General features: G+C 30.8%; 1 protein-coding gene across 3 annotated transcripts in view; it reads left to right on the top strand.

Annotated features, from left to right (window-relative positions):
* Positions 1-13537, top strand: part of LOC134682936 (TPR repeat-containing protein DDB_G0287407-like) — a 50880-nt gene that overhangs the window by 9229 nt on the left and 28114 nt on the right. The window contains exons 1-7 of one of the 3 annotated variants that reach the window (XM_063541890.1): positions 1906-1970; positions 3910-4821; positions 7357-7561; positions 8409-8629; positions 10573-10727; positions 11308-11752; positions 12997-13236. In XM_063541890.1, coding sequence (XP_063397960.1) covers positions 4035-4821; positions 7357-7561; positions 8409-8629; positions 10573-10727; positions 11308-11752; positions 12997-13236 — 2053 coding nt within the window. In that variant the 5' untranslated portion in view covers positions 1906-1970; positions 3910-4034. Of the gene's footprint in view, positions 1-1905; positions 1971-3909; positions 4822-7356; positions 7562-8408; positions 8630-10572; positions 10728-11307; positions 11753-12996; positions 13237-13537 lie in introns of those variants that run through there. The other 2 variants (XM_063541876.1, XM_063541884.1) reach the window with 2 other exon arrangements.

Below are 13537 nucleotides of genomic sequence, written 5' to 3'. Positions count from 1 at the left end.
TTCTGCAAAGTACATGTAAATATATGTTGACTGGCAGTAAATTTGGATTGCCACTGGCAGATGATCGTAGATATGAATGTTGAAAATAGCCACAGAAATCTTGGCATGCAGCAGGCATACCTACATAGCTCTTACTGAGTTAGTGCAAGCTAAGGGTTCTTTAATATGCAGGGAGCACTGCATCATAACAATTTAAGATCCTTATTTGGACAAAAAGCTGTTGCATATATATTTATACATTTGTACATCACTCACAGCCAAATAGATGTCAAATTTTAGCCAGGGTTGTTATACTGCATAATGGGAAAATTCAACCGTATTAAACATGTATTTCTATACAATTTTCAACCCTGTAATGACAAACTTAACTACTATTTTTTTTCTTCATGAAAAAAAATTCATTACCTATTATAAATATAAACTTAGATTTTCTCTTCGTAATCCACATTCTTAAAGAAAGTGAATGAGGAGATTTGTTATGATTTTCCAATAAGACATCCCAAAAGCAATGTTATTACATGTACGTAAAATTCAAATAACCATCTACCAGATCATATAAACAAGTTCTGTTCATACATTTCCCATGATTGATTTATGATGTTATTGATTTTGTTTTTGCTGCACATCATTTGTCAAAGAAAATAAGAACTTCAGTCCTTTTAAGAATAAATATTGTAACATGTAATTTCTTTAACACTTTAAAGGCTGCTTTAATTAAAATCATAAAATTGGCAATTTGCGTGATGGGTTCCGTATTGTAACATCCAATATGACATTAGATATATATATATTGATCAAAAAGTGAAAACTTGCCATGACAAGAAAATTTAAACCTATAACAATTAATACGGAGCCATCATCGACTGGTGTAAACATCTTTATGACTTGACTTTTATTTTAAAATGTTTAGAGGGACATTTAAAATTTTATTGCTTGTATTTGTGAAGTCGGTAGTAATCATTTGAGAAGACTTTCAAATTCATTTAGCTAATAAAATGGTATATGAGTAGGAGCCGTGAAATTGATGGATTTTTGAGTCCATTGATATCGATAATCTTTTACTTCGTCTCTTTGAAACTTATAGCAATATGCTACATTTGTGATCTCTTATAATAGTTGGCACTTGCTATACACTGTTTATATTTAATCTGAATTGTAAGTATGATTTAATTAATGTAAATTGTCAGTCATGTCAGGGAAATTTTTTAAACGATTAAACAGATTTTATTGACACGAGAAAGTATTTCATATTTTCATAATTTGCTACTTTGTCACAGAAATTTAAGGCCTTTAAAATGATATACTTGTTTCATGTCTTGGCAGAAAACATGATATATAGAAACAAATTTTAATTTAGAAATTTTTGTTCATTGTTCATGAGGGAAATGTTCTGGACTTTAAAGATTCTTATCCAATTTTTTTTTTATAAAATGATAGACAGGAAAATTAGGGTTCTACATATACAGAACCAGGAAGTTTTAAACATTTTTTTAATGCCTCTTTGTATTGTACAAAATGATATTAATTAAATACGCAAAAGTTGTATCAACTTTATTGCCTTTGTGACTTAATATTTTGAAAATATCTTTAAAGATTTAACTGTGTGTATTTCAGAAAATTTGTTACCTAGTTTTTAGTTAATCTGAGACATTTAAATAGTGAATTCTCTGTGTGTTTGTAAGTATTATGTTTACTATAGATATATAATCGTCTTAAGTTGTCTGGATTTCGTTAACAATGTTAAGTAACATGTCCCATGCATATCTGCATTTATTTGTTGTTATATTGAATTAAACTGGGGTGGTTAAACCCATTGTGTCAACTTTCATGCAAGTAATTTCAAGTTATGGATAAGTTATTTTTTACATCCTGATTTGTATAATAAATTGTCAAAGTGTAAGTGACATTGTATTATCTTTTTGTACTCTCAAAGAAGACAATTTATGTTCAAATTTTTGTTTGCCTGTTACGTAAGTATCTACGTAAGAAGGACAAAAAGTAATATATGGATTAGCAAAACAGTACTAGTCTATTATTGATATGATATAATCTTTTTGGACTCTTTAATAACGGAATTCAATTTAGGATTTTGGCTTGCCTTTTTTCATGTTTTTCGTAAGTATTTTATCTATAAATTGAAAACAATAAACATTCTTAGCTGTCATTTAAAAATAAAGATTATGGATTCATTTAGTAAAAAAGAACAAAATGGTGAAAAATGAAATGTCTAATGTACAAGTATATCAATTTTGTATTGCCTTAAATATTTATAATCAATAGCAAAATGTTTCAAAGCTTTACACGTGTCTGTAGTGAACTAATGGATGTGTTTACAGTTCATATACTGTACACCAAAAAAAAATAATGGCAGCAGGTGTTTTGTAAATGTTATACATCTAAAAAAGGTATTACAACAGTGATGCAAAATTCATCAATGTTATAGATCCATTTTTATTGTTGGAAAAAAAATTTCATGGATTTTGTCGTTATAGGTGAACCACAAAAATTTATATGCTCAAATAACTTTGAATAAATACAAATTTCTATACTTTTTTTGCTGATCGTAAAAATTGTAAATTCAAACATCCAAGAAATTAAATTTTTGGCTCTGTCTATAGTATATTCAATTGCAATGTGTCAAAAGACATTTACAAATGTAGCTCACGATGTTTGAGTATGGTTGATGAACTTGTCCATTATAAGTTTGAAGGCCACAAAGTGAATATGTAGATCATAGATGCGTTTTTTTCATTGTTAGTTCGTATTCTTATTGATTTTCATCTCTATATTCTATATTCTCTATTATCTATTTTATTTGAAAAATACTTTTATAGTAGAAAAGTGCATTTCAACGACCATTGTTCTATACAAAATAGATATACATATATATTCAAATGATTTCAGCACCACGGTCTTATTTTCTGATAAGTTTTTGCTCAAGTTAATTGAAAGATTCCTGCATATCGTAGATGTTTATAATTGTATTGAGATTTTTCATTAACAGAATAAGACAAATCAACATGTATATGTCAATGCATTTCCCCTGACCTTTTTTTCTTCCTTTACAATCAAATAAACAGTTGTACATAATGTATATTGACTGTTTCTTGACTGCAAATGTATTTTGACAAAAGAAAAACTATTCCTTTTATTAAAAACATTTATCTTAACCAATATCAGAATTATAAATTGCTTTTATCTTTTCTCGTTCATATATGAATACAAAATGTAAATTTCATGGTCATTTGAAGAGCAGTTGGTAAACATTCATTTTACGTTTAAATATTTAATTACTCAATTTATTTACCATATTGTTAAAAAAGCGAGACAGTTTGTTTAGCTATTGTCAGAGAAAACAGGACCTGGATTTGTTTGAATATCATATAAGTGAACAATTTATACGATACAGGCTATCTCAGGATAATCCTTTGAGGCTAACGAATATTCAGTTTCAAAGGGCTCTTGAAATTGCTTGGTTGCAAGTAGGAGGCTTGAGAAATTTACGACCTGAGGTGGAAACCTTTAGGATTAATAACTGTATATATTAGAAACTTGGGTATATTTGAAAATCATTTGCTACTATAAAGGTTGAAAAATACTGTAGGCAGGTTTTTTTTCTTGAATTAAAACTCGTCAGGAAGAATATTGGAATGAGTTAAAAACATTTTGAATAATATCTAAAAGTCAAAATAATACAGCAAAATGGTGATATGAAAAGAAAATCATGAAATTGGCCAGTGCAAAAATTTCATGGTTTAGTTTACATCATTTTTAGGTGACGTCAACTGGCAGCTGTTCTTTAAAACTGGAGCTAAATTTATCTGATGTATTTTTTATTCTTCTTGTCTGTTAGATAATGGCAACATACAGAAATATGTCAATGTTAATACATTTTATTTTATTTTTCAGATGAAATTAACATGATAGCAACATGAAGTCAAAAATCAAAGAAGGGTAGTAAAAGTAAAACAGTGAAATGAAAGATGTAAGATTATCCATAATGCTTTAGTGAGTAAAGTTTCAGTAAAACCAATATGGTGATGGAGGGTTACATCTTTGATGAAGATGAGGATGAGGAACCAGAACAAAACCAGAAATTTCATATTAGGAAACCAGTCAAACCTTATATTTGCTCAACACCAGGAGATTTTAGTGAAGAAAGAGATTTTTTACTGGAAAATGTATTTCCAAAACTACGTGAGATTTGTAAATTACGAGGAGGATATTTCTCACCCGTTGATATTCGATGGGAAAACGATGATGAACAAGTCGTGAATGGTCATTTGTTAAAACTACTACTAGATTACATTTGTAATTGCTGTCCTTATTTCATATGTCTTCTTGGCGAGACATATGGACCCTACCGATCTCTAGATGCTCCAAAACTGCCAAAACGATTTAAAATCAACGAAGATGCTGATTGGTTGGACAAAAACTACCTTATCGCCGCATCAGCAGGTTATGATTGGGTTTTACAAGAAGGTCATCAAAATACCAGTTTGACCGAATTAGAAATTATTCAAGCTGCCTTTCTTAACAATACAAAACACTGCCATTTTTATTATCGTCAACCTGAACATTTGAATCATAAGTATGGACATTTACCATCAGAAGAGAAAGAAAAGTTGAGTCAAATACATTTACCAGACAGTGAATATGCTGACTTGAACATTAGGGATTTAAAGCAAAGAATTGTTAATAAGGGTATTCCTGTACGATTCTTCAAAACATTGGAAGAGCTTGGAAATTATGTGATGAAAGACTGGAGTGTTATTATAGAAAATGTGTTCCCTTTTTTGGAGTATCCAATTGAGATTTTAGGTAAGAAACTCATTCAAAAGTTAACAAAATATTTAAACTGCTTTTTTGGTAATAAAATATAGACTATAACATGCAAATGTATACTATCTTTGTATATTTGTATTCTTAGACTTTTATATCTACAGGAACTTATCAATTTATAAAAGGTACTACATGTGCGTAAAATCATTGGTTGAGATGTGAGTGAAAGGTCACTGATTGATGGGCGGTAATTTCGTCACAGTATAGTAGAATCTCTTTGAAAAAAAACCCACTCTCTCTGTCACTAAATATATATATATACATAAAAATAATGAGATTTGGTATGATTGCCAATGAGACAACTTATAATTATTGTACTAAAGTTCAAATGAACATGATGAAGTGGATGTAAATAATTATAGGCCAGCTAGCTGTCACCTTACGTCTTTCAACAATGAGAAAACCTATACTGTATGATTAAGATGGCCATAAAAGGCACAAAAATGAAATAAATTACGCTATTTCAGGGTTAGACACTAACATTATATGCTATGTAGTCCACAGGACCACCAAGAAAAAATATTTGGTAGTCCTGGTAGGCCATTACTATCACCGGTGAGGGCCGCAACGCGGCCCGAAATTTCTAGGGGGGTTTGGGGGCATGCCCCCCCAAGAAAATTTTTCAAAATTAGATGCAATTTCCTGCCATCTGAGCACCTCAAAAGCACACAAATGTTCATTTGAATTTTGAAAATATTTTGTTTTTTTTTTAGATAAAAGCTAATATTTAGTGCAATTTATTGTATTCTTCCTGAACTTCCTCTGGGTCCCTGAAGAAATTTTGAAAAAAATGAGATGCCTGCAATTGGAGACGATTTGTAAGGCTTTGTTTGATGGGGTTATTAAACCTTTTATTCCAGAATTATTTAGAAAAAAGAATAACAATCAGTTAATATTTTAATTTTCCATTAATTCTTGGAACAGTTTATATGATTTCTGTTGTAGAGATAGAATGTCTTTGTTATTATAATATAGTTCATCCTCATCATCACTGATGCTATCATCCTCATCCTCCAACTTTTCTGCCTCAAGATATACATTTTGTACCAAATTATAATCATTGTCAGTTTCAATTTCTTCATCCTCATTGACCTCCATCTCCACTTCAGCAGAAGTTGCAACATCAATGAGGATGTCATCTGTACAACTCTGAAAGATATAAAAATAATTTCTAGTATTAAATGAAAAGTTAAACAAGGACAGTCTATATGGGATACTTCACATGGTTTAGTTTAAAGTTTATGATGGAAAAATGTGTGACAATAAAAAAAGCATGATGAGAGGACACAAAGGTCGACCCAACAGCCTATTAACCCACAACTGTCAAGGACTTGTTTTTACAAAGTTTTAACTTTAATAGAAGGCTATGGCCATAGATACCTTTTTCAGGTTGTCTTTATAGAAGGGTCGTCTTGATCTTACACCCTCAGTACTCCAGAGGTGAATGGCTTTTGTTGGGTCAAAGGCATCAACATTTTCTGTTTCCAAAGAAACAAGCATCAAGTCAGACAGGTTGTTGGCGCTAAGCCTTGACCGCCAATCATTCTTGATCATCTTCATGCTGTTTAAAATAAACAAGTATTTCTTGAATTAATCAATATGTTCAACTCAATTGAGAGAAGACAGTAACATTTATACTTCGACACCACAGCCTATAATAATTTTTCCATGCTAACTTTAAATCATTATCTTGAAAAAAACATACACCAGTTGTTGAGTTCCATGTGGAGTCAAAGTTAAAATTTGCATTGGTTTTACATCACAACTTTAAACTAAATGTGAATCATGAATGCTTATTTTTTAGACTTGTAGTTATCTTTTAATGATAGATATTATTATTGTTGCTGACACATATCAATTTTTATTGTTACCTTGAAAAGCCACGTTCAGCATCTACTGAACATGATGGCAGCGTCAGGAGGTAGTTCACCATAGTGAACAAATTGGGATATTTTGTCATGTATGCATCTGCTGCTGCTTCCCATGTATACATGATAATTTAGAAAACCACTCAATCTTGCAAAATAATTCCGCCTTTTCACTGTGATAGTTACTGATTTTTTCATTTCAATTTAGAATTTGTTTGCAATGATTTAGATCGATGTAACAAAATATGTACATGTACAACATTTACAATGTACAACATAAGTGTAATAATTATCTCAGAACCTGTATTTAGGAATGACAATTTGTCTGGAATTCATCATATTGAGCTTTTACATATATATTATATCATGATTATTTATACAATGTATTTAAATCAATTTAAAAATCTGGTACACAATCACATCCTGTTTGCCAGTTCTTAGATTTTTAACTAGCATTGATCAGCATCACATTTTTTATATAGGGCAGTTAACAAACATTGACATACATACATGTACATAGGTTTACATACGTTTGAATGATCAGGCTGATTTTTTTATTGATATATGTCATCATTTTCAGGTTTTATATATATTATAAAGAGCCAAAAAAATAAATATGTAAATTTGATTATTTTTTTAATTACAGATCAAGAAGAATACAGAGATTGGGCAGCAAATGAGACATTTGCTGAAGTTCGACGTCAAGTGTTCATTACCTCCCCTGCTACCAAGACTGCCATGGAAAAAATGACTGAATTTGCTCTTACTGCCCTTGATGAACCCTCATTTGAACCTGAAGCAGAGTTATCAAAACTTAGAACTCATACACTTACAAAAATGTTGAAGAAAAAGTGAGATTACCTCTGCAGATCACTAGTCTTTATGTGTGCTAGAGGGGGGGGGAAGGGGGGAGGGGGATAAGGTTTTTTAAAACTCAGTCTGGAGAATGAATAGCAGCTTTTACTGTTGCCTTTCATTTTGATGTACATTCTATAGAGTTGTTACTTTTTTGTGTTGATATGTTAAATTTTTAAATTTTGGAATTAGATTAATCTCTATTTAATACAAAAAAATAATATCACAATGCATGAGGGAAAGTTATTAAATTGTACTACAAATATGTCATTGTTACTTTGTACATGTATGTGAAGTTCATTGTGTTCAAATTCACGAGTTCAAATTCTGCGTACTCTAAAGATTATAAGGCTTAAATGGATTTTGAAAAGAAAATTAAAAGGTCTAATATTAATTTGCAATAAGAAATGTCGCTAAACTGAAGGGAGTTCATAAATATTTTCATATATCACTACCCCCTCAATTGTCTTGCAGTAGTTTGCTAACTTTGAGTCAGGGAGTTTTTGGGTTTGCTCTCAGCGGAGGTAAAACCAAAGACTTAAAAATTGGTATAATTTGCTCAATTTTGCTGTCATATTCATTTAGAATCAACATTTTCTCCATCTCAACAATATGTAATATTTGCTACTGGATGTTCATCATCATCTGTCCATTGATCATAAATTACACATATATATATAAAACTTAACTCGTACATGAAGTTACCCTGTAACTGACTCCAAAAGTTATTCATTCTACATTTCATTGATGTAATCATTAACTCTGAAAATACATTGTAAAATAAAATTGTGAGATGGTGTACATGTATATTAATAATATTTAAACATTCCATTATATTTTCAGAAAATCTGTAGAAATAAAATACAAGTCAATATTGTCTGTTTATGGAGACAGAGGCTGTGGGAAAAGCACTCTTATAGCCAACTGGATTAAAAAGTTTAAATCTGAAAACCCAGAGATAAAAGTCATTCATCAATATACTGGATCATGTTCCAAAAATACTGACATTGCATACTTCTTACGACAATGCATACAGGAATTACGCTATGAATTTCTCAGACAAGGTATTTATGATTCAGTTATTTTGTAGCATTTTAATACTTTTTTGTCTCCTGTCTGGCTCAGGGCTTCCAAAAAATATTTGAGCCAGCCGGACATTTTATATCTGATCCCGATTTTATCCATAAGACTAAGTCACAAAAGGCAATTTAAATAAATTATAGGAATCAGATGGCCATCCCAAAGATTGACATTAGATTTAAAAAAACGTAATTAAACTTTACTTTGATATGAACTTGATGTTCTGACTTAAACTGTTAAATTGACAGTGCATCATTCAAAGTGTGCACATCAGCGTGCTCATATCTGCCTTAGACTCTTTATTTGTGCAAAATGATGTTGTCAAAAACTTTACTTTCGTTTTCAAATCGGATTTTGACATGACAATGGTAAAACAAGGACCATATACGGATATGTAAAATCCATGTAGGTTTACAAAGCATGACTGATTGAAGAAGAAGTGTCCAACAACTAATTAGCCTTGATTAAAATTAGAAAGTAATGAAGAAGGGGTTGCTTTGATAAGATAAGATAAGAAAACTTTATTTTGATTCGGCATGAGTACAAATAAGCAACACAAGCTCTAAGGAGCTTATGGACCAATATAAAAACATATAAATAACATAAAAACAGTGCATTTTGGCAAAATATAGTAATTAATCATCATGTCACTTTTATGACCAGAAATGTGTGGCTGTTCAAGGCAAAATATTGGGTCAAAAAGATCGTGAATTATGTAAAAATGACCGAAAAAGCCTTGATATCTAAAGAGTAAAAGACCGTTTCATGCTTTTCCCAGCCGGACTTTTACCGGACATTATACAATTGTCCGGAATATATGACCGTTTTGGAAGCCCTGGTCTGGCTATGTGTGGGGACATAGCTATAGAAGTACAGAGCTTCCATCTGTGCATCTGTCCATGTGGTCTTATTAAAAATCTCAAGTGCTTGGCAAATTTTTAGGTAACTAAATACATCATAAATAAATAACACCAGAAATCACCATAATTAAAAGAAAACAACACCAGGAAATACCATACAACTCAAAGAAAACAACACTAGATAACACCATGATAAACAGACAACACAAGAAAATACCATGACAATTTTTTTTTCTCACAAAATAAGGCTTACAAAACCCAACGCTATATATACTGAATATAAATGTTCCACTTTAGTCTTTCTTTGCCAATACTTATTATATAGAATAAATTTCTACTAAGTCAACTCTTTTCCTCTAAAACTTTCAATATGATATTCAACGATGTTTTTCTTTTATTATACTTTAAATATGAATTGAACCAACTTTGGCCAGCATAATAATTACTATTATATCTATGCATAGAGAATTATATTTTAAAGTCAACAAATAGATTAATTTCAAGTTCACCTGAATATATTTAACTATAGATTAATCTTCATAAATTTGAAATAGGAAAAGGTTTAATAAAGTGTGTTAGTCCAAAATCTTGGGATAATGCCAAGACAAAGGAATAAAGATTATAAAAGTAACATATTAAAAGTTCCCATCTGTAATCAAATTCATCTTATAATCTCTAGTTTGTATTTTATTCTGTTTCTATGTTTTTAAAATATATTTTATATAAAAATAAGTAAATGTGGTTTAATTGCCAATGAGACAACTATCCATCATAGTTAAAATGAAGTGGATGTAACCTGTTATAAGTAACCATGCAGCCTTCAACAGTGAGAAAAACCCATTCCATATAGTCAGCCATTTAAGGCCCAGGCAAAATATGAAACAACTGAATTGAGAAAACTAACTCTGTTATTTATAACAAAACAATTGCATTTTTCACATTTAAATTAGTAGATATTTGAAAGGCATATTTGTGAAATTAAGATGATAATGTCCAATTGATAAATAAGAAAGTATGTCTGATGAAGTAAACAAAGCTAATAAAATAAAGTTTTTCTTCTTTTTCAGACAGGGAATCAACAGTGGTGTCAGACAATGGTCGACCATGGACCTTCCAGGAAGTCTGTGAAGCCTTTAATGCTGTGGCATCGTTAGGTCCCTCTGTTATTGTTATTGATGGTTTGGATGAAATTGGTGCAACACTTGGTAAAACTATCAGACAGGTAAAATATCTGCTTAAATTGTAATTATCCTGTCTGTCAGTCTGTCTGTCCATCCTTTTCTCTCAGAAATTACTCGACACAACGACGTCATAGTTGGTCAGCTCCTTGACAGCAATGAACTGTAATATGTTATCATATTTTTAACCTGTCAGATATATACCATCTTCCTTTTGATAATATTTCAATTTTTAATATGTTGAATGAATTAAAAAAAAACATCAAAAATTTCACATTTTGTACAAATTGACTTAAATTTTTGGCAAGCAGCTGTACAAAGTTGAGTTTTCATTGTGTGCCTCCATCTATAAGACTCCTACTTGGGAGATTTAAGCTTGGCCTTCGTAGAATGTAGATTTAACTGTCACAAATTGAATTTAACTAGCAACATGTAGCGGACATCTTTGTACTATGGACACATTCTTGTTTCTATACATTTGTACTTTGAATTACTTGTAGTAAGTGGGTTATTCCTGTTGAAAATAGGGAGATGTATTTCAGATCTAATCACCAAAATCTGCAGTTTTTCTTGCTTCAATCCCTTTGTGTTCACTATATAATACTAAAGAATGTTTTTTTGTAGGTTAAAGAACTACAGTGGCTGCCTTTTCCATTCCCGCCCCAGTGTAAGATCATCTGTACAATGAGTAGGTCAGACTTAGTGTATCATGGACTCTCACGGAGACAAGACTGTACATTGTTATCAATGCCTGTTTTCAGTACCATTCAATTACAAATGCAATTTCTTGAAGAACACATGCAACAGCATTTTCACTTGTTAAATAAAAACCACTATCAACAAATCAATGATGTCAAACTAACAAAAAATCCGCTATTTTTGAATATATTAGGAAATGAAATAGAATCTTACAGTGTTCATTCAAATTTAGCAGAATATCTGGACGAGACTTATGACAAAATTTCATCATTAAGGGACTTATGTGTTCGATGTTTTCAACGATGGACAAAGGAATACAGTTGGAATAAAGAAAGTTTGTATGGAGATGCCGAAGATGAAGCTGAATTAGGTAGGGTATAGTTACTGTAGTGAGGCCCCTCATGGGTATGTCCAAGTAATCATAATCACAATTATTTTGCCATTATAATCGCATAATCATTAAAAAAAAATTTAAACAAGATAATCAAATAATCAAGAACACAGTCCTAGATTATCAAATAAACAATCTTGAAATATTTGGTCTGGTAATAAAAAAAATCACAATAAAAATAGCCAAGTAATCACACAATTGAGACTCCATGAGGAGTCTCTGAAGTCGAGCATTACTTTATAAAATAAGGAGATGTCATATGATTGCCAATGAGACAACTAGCCACCACAGTTCAATTGAAAAAGACTAGCCCATTATAGTTGTAAATGAAAAAATATGTTTGATATATGTTTGAGACAGCAACTGAAAATAACTAAAATATATATAGAGGGAAACATATACAGTCTTCAAACAATAGACATATGTATATACAATACATCTGGCAACATATTTTTCTTGGTAAATAGATGTTAACTACTGAATTAGATATGAGCGTCACTGATGAGTCTTATGTAGACGAAATGCGCGTCTGGCGTACTAAATTATAATCCTGGTACCTTTGATAACTATTAGAGCTAATTTCCTAATGCATGTCAAGTAAGACTTTGGGTAGCTTGCTTGCTTTGTATGTTTAACAATTGCAATTGGGATGACATCCTACCAAATTTAAATATAATATATACAGGTTTAACTATGCCCATCTATATAATATGCAGATGTCAATCTTAAAAACAACGCTTAAGTAAACATTTATACTAACAAAGCAAGCAAGCCAACATAAGTCTAATACTTTACAAGCATTAGGAAATTGGCTCTAATCCAAATGTCAAATAAGGTCTTCAATTGACACCAATTCTCCAATTAACATAAACAACATTGTAGGGAACTTTTGACAGTATTTGCCTTGCATCTTTTGCGTTGACTTGTAGATTAAGTAACATACATACATATACATAATTATTTAATTTTAGAACTTTTTTTTGTATTTTTGTATTTGTGTATAGCTATCCTTTAATTCAAACAGCATCATCATGACTTATTAAAAAAAAGACATATCATAGTTAACAGGTAAACCATAATAATATTGACATGAAGCTGAGCTTTATGTGTTATTACCATTGAAAATGTAAAAGTGTTAGAATAGAAATAAATTTGAGTTATCTCCCTTTGAATACTATGCAACCATATCAATAATCATGACTTTTCTTTGCTTTTTTAAAAAGAATTAGAAGGTTGGATACCTGATACCCTACGGTTGTTTGCTGTATGTCGAGGAGGATTAACAGTTGAGGAAGTGCTTACAATATTACAGACTCTTGGTTATTGTAACACGAGAGAGGTGAAAAGTTATGATTGGTTGCAGTTCAGAAATTGCATTGGCAACTTCCTTCTTGAGAAAGCAAATGGTTTATTAGACTTTTCTCACCAGCATTTGAAAGAAATAGTGGAATATGTTTTATTACGTAAGTATTGCAGAAGAAAAAAAAGCTTTTCCCTTACATTGAAAATATATCAAAATTGTTTACACATATTTTGTCTCAACCTGTTTGATAGTCATGATAGTAAGTACTGAACACAATTTTGATGGGTTTTATAACCCCCAATTATTTTTCTATATTTTAAAAATATCATTATCCAAAATATCATCAGGCTTGAATTTTAATACTTCATGAAATGATTGTTGTTTCACAGTTTCATAAAATAGCATCTGCATGCTGCATGCTAATATTGCTACCATCAGTTGTGGATTGTGTATTGAGCTCA

This window comes from Mytilus trossulus, chromosome 1 (assembly GCF_036588685.1).
Source record: "Mytilus trossulus isolate FHL-02 chromosome 1, PNRI_Mtr1.1.1.hap1, whole genome shotgun sequence".
Taxonomy (NCBI): Eukaryota; Metazoa; Mollusca; class Bivalvia; order Mytilida; family Mytilidae; genus Mytilus; species Mytilus trossulus.
The sequence above is the reverse complement of the archived record's forward strand: the minus strand, read 5'-3'. Positions and strand labels throughout refer to the sequence as shown.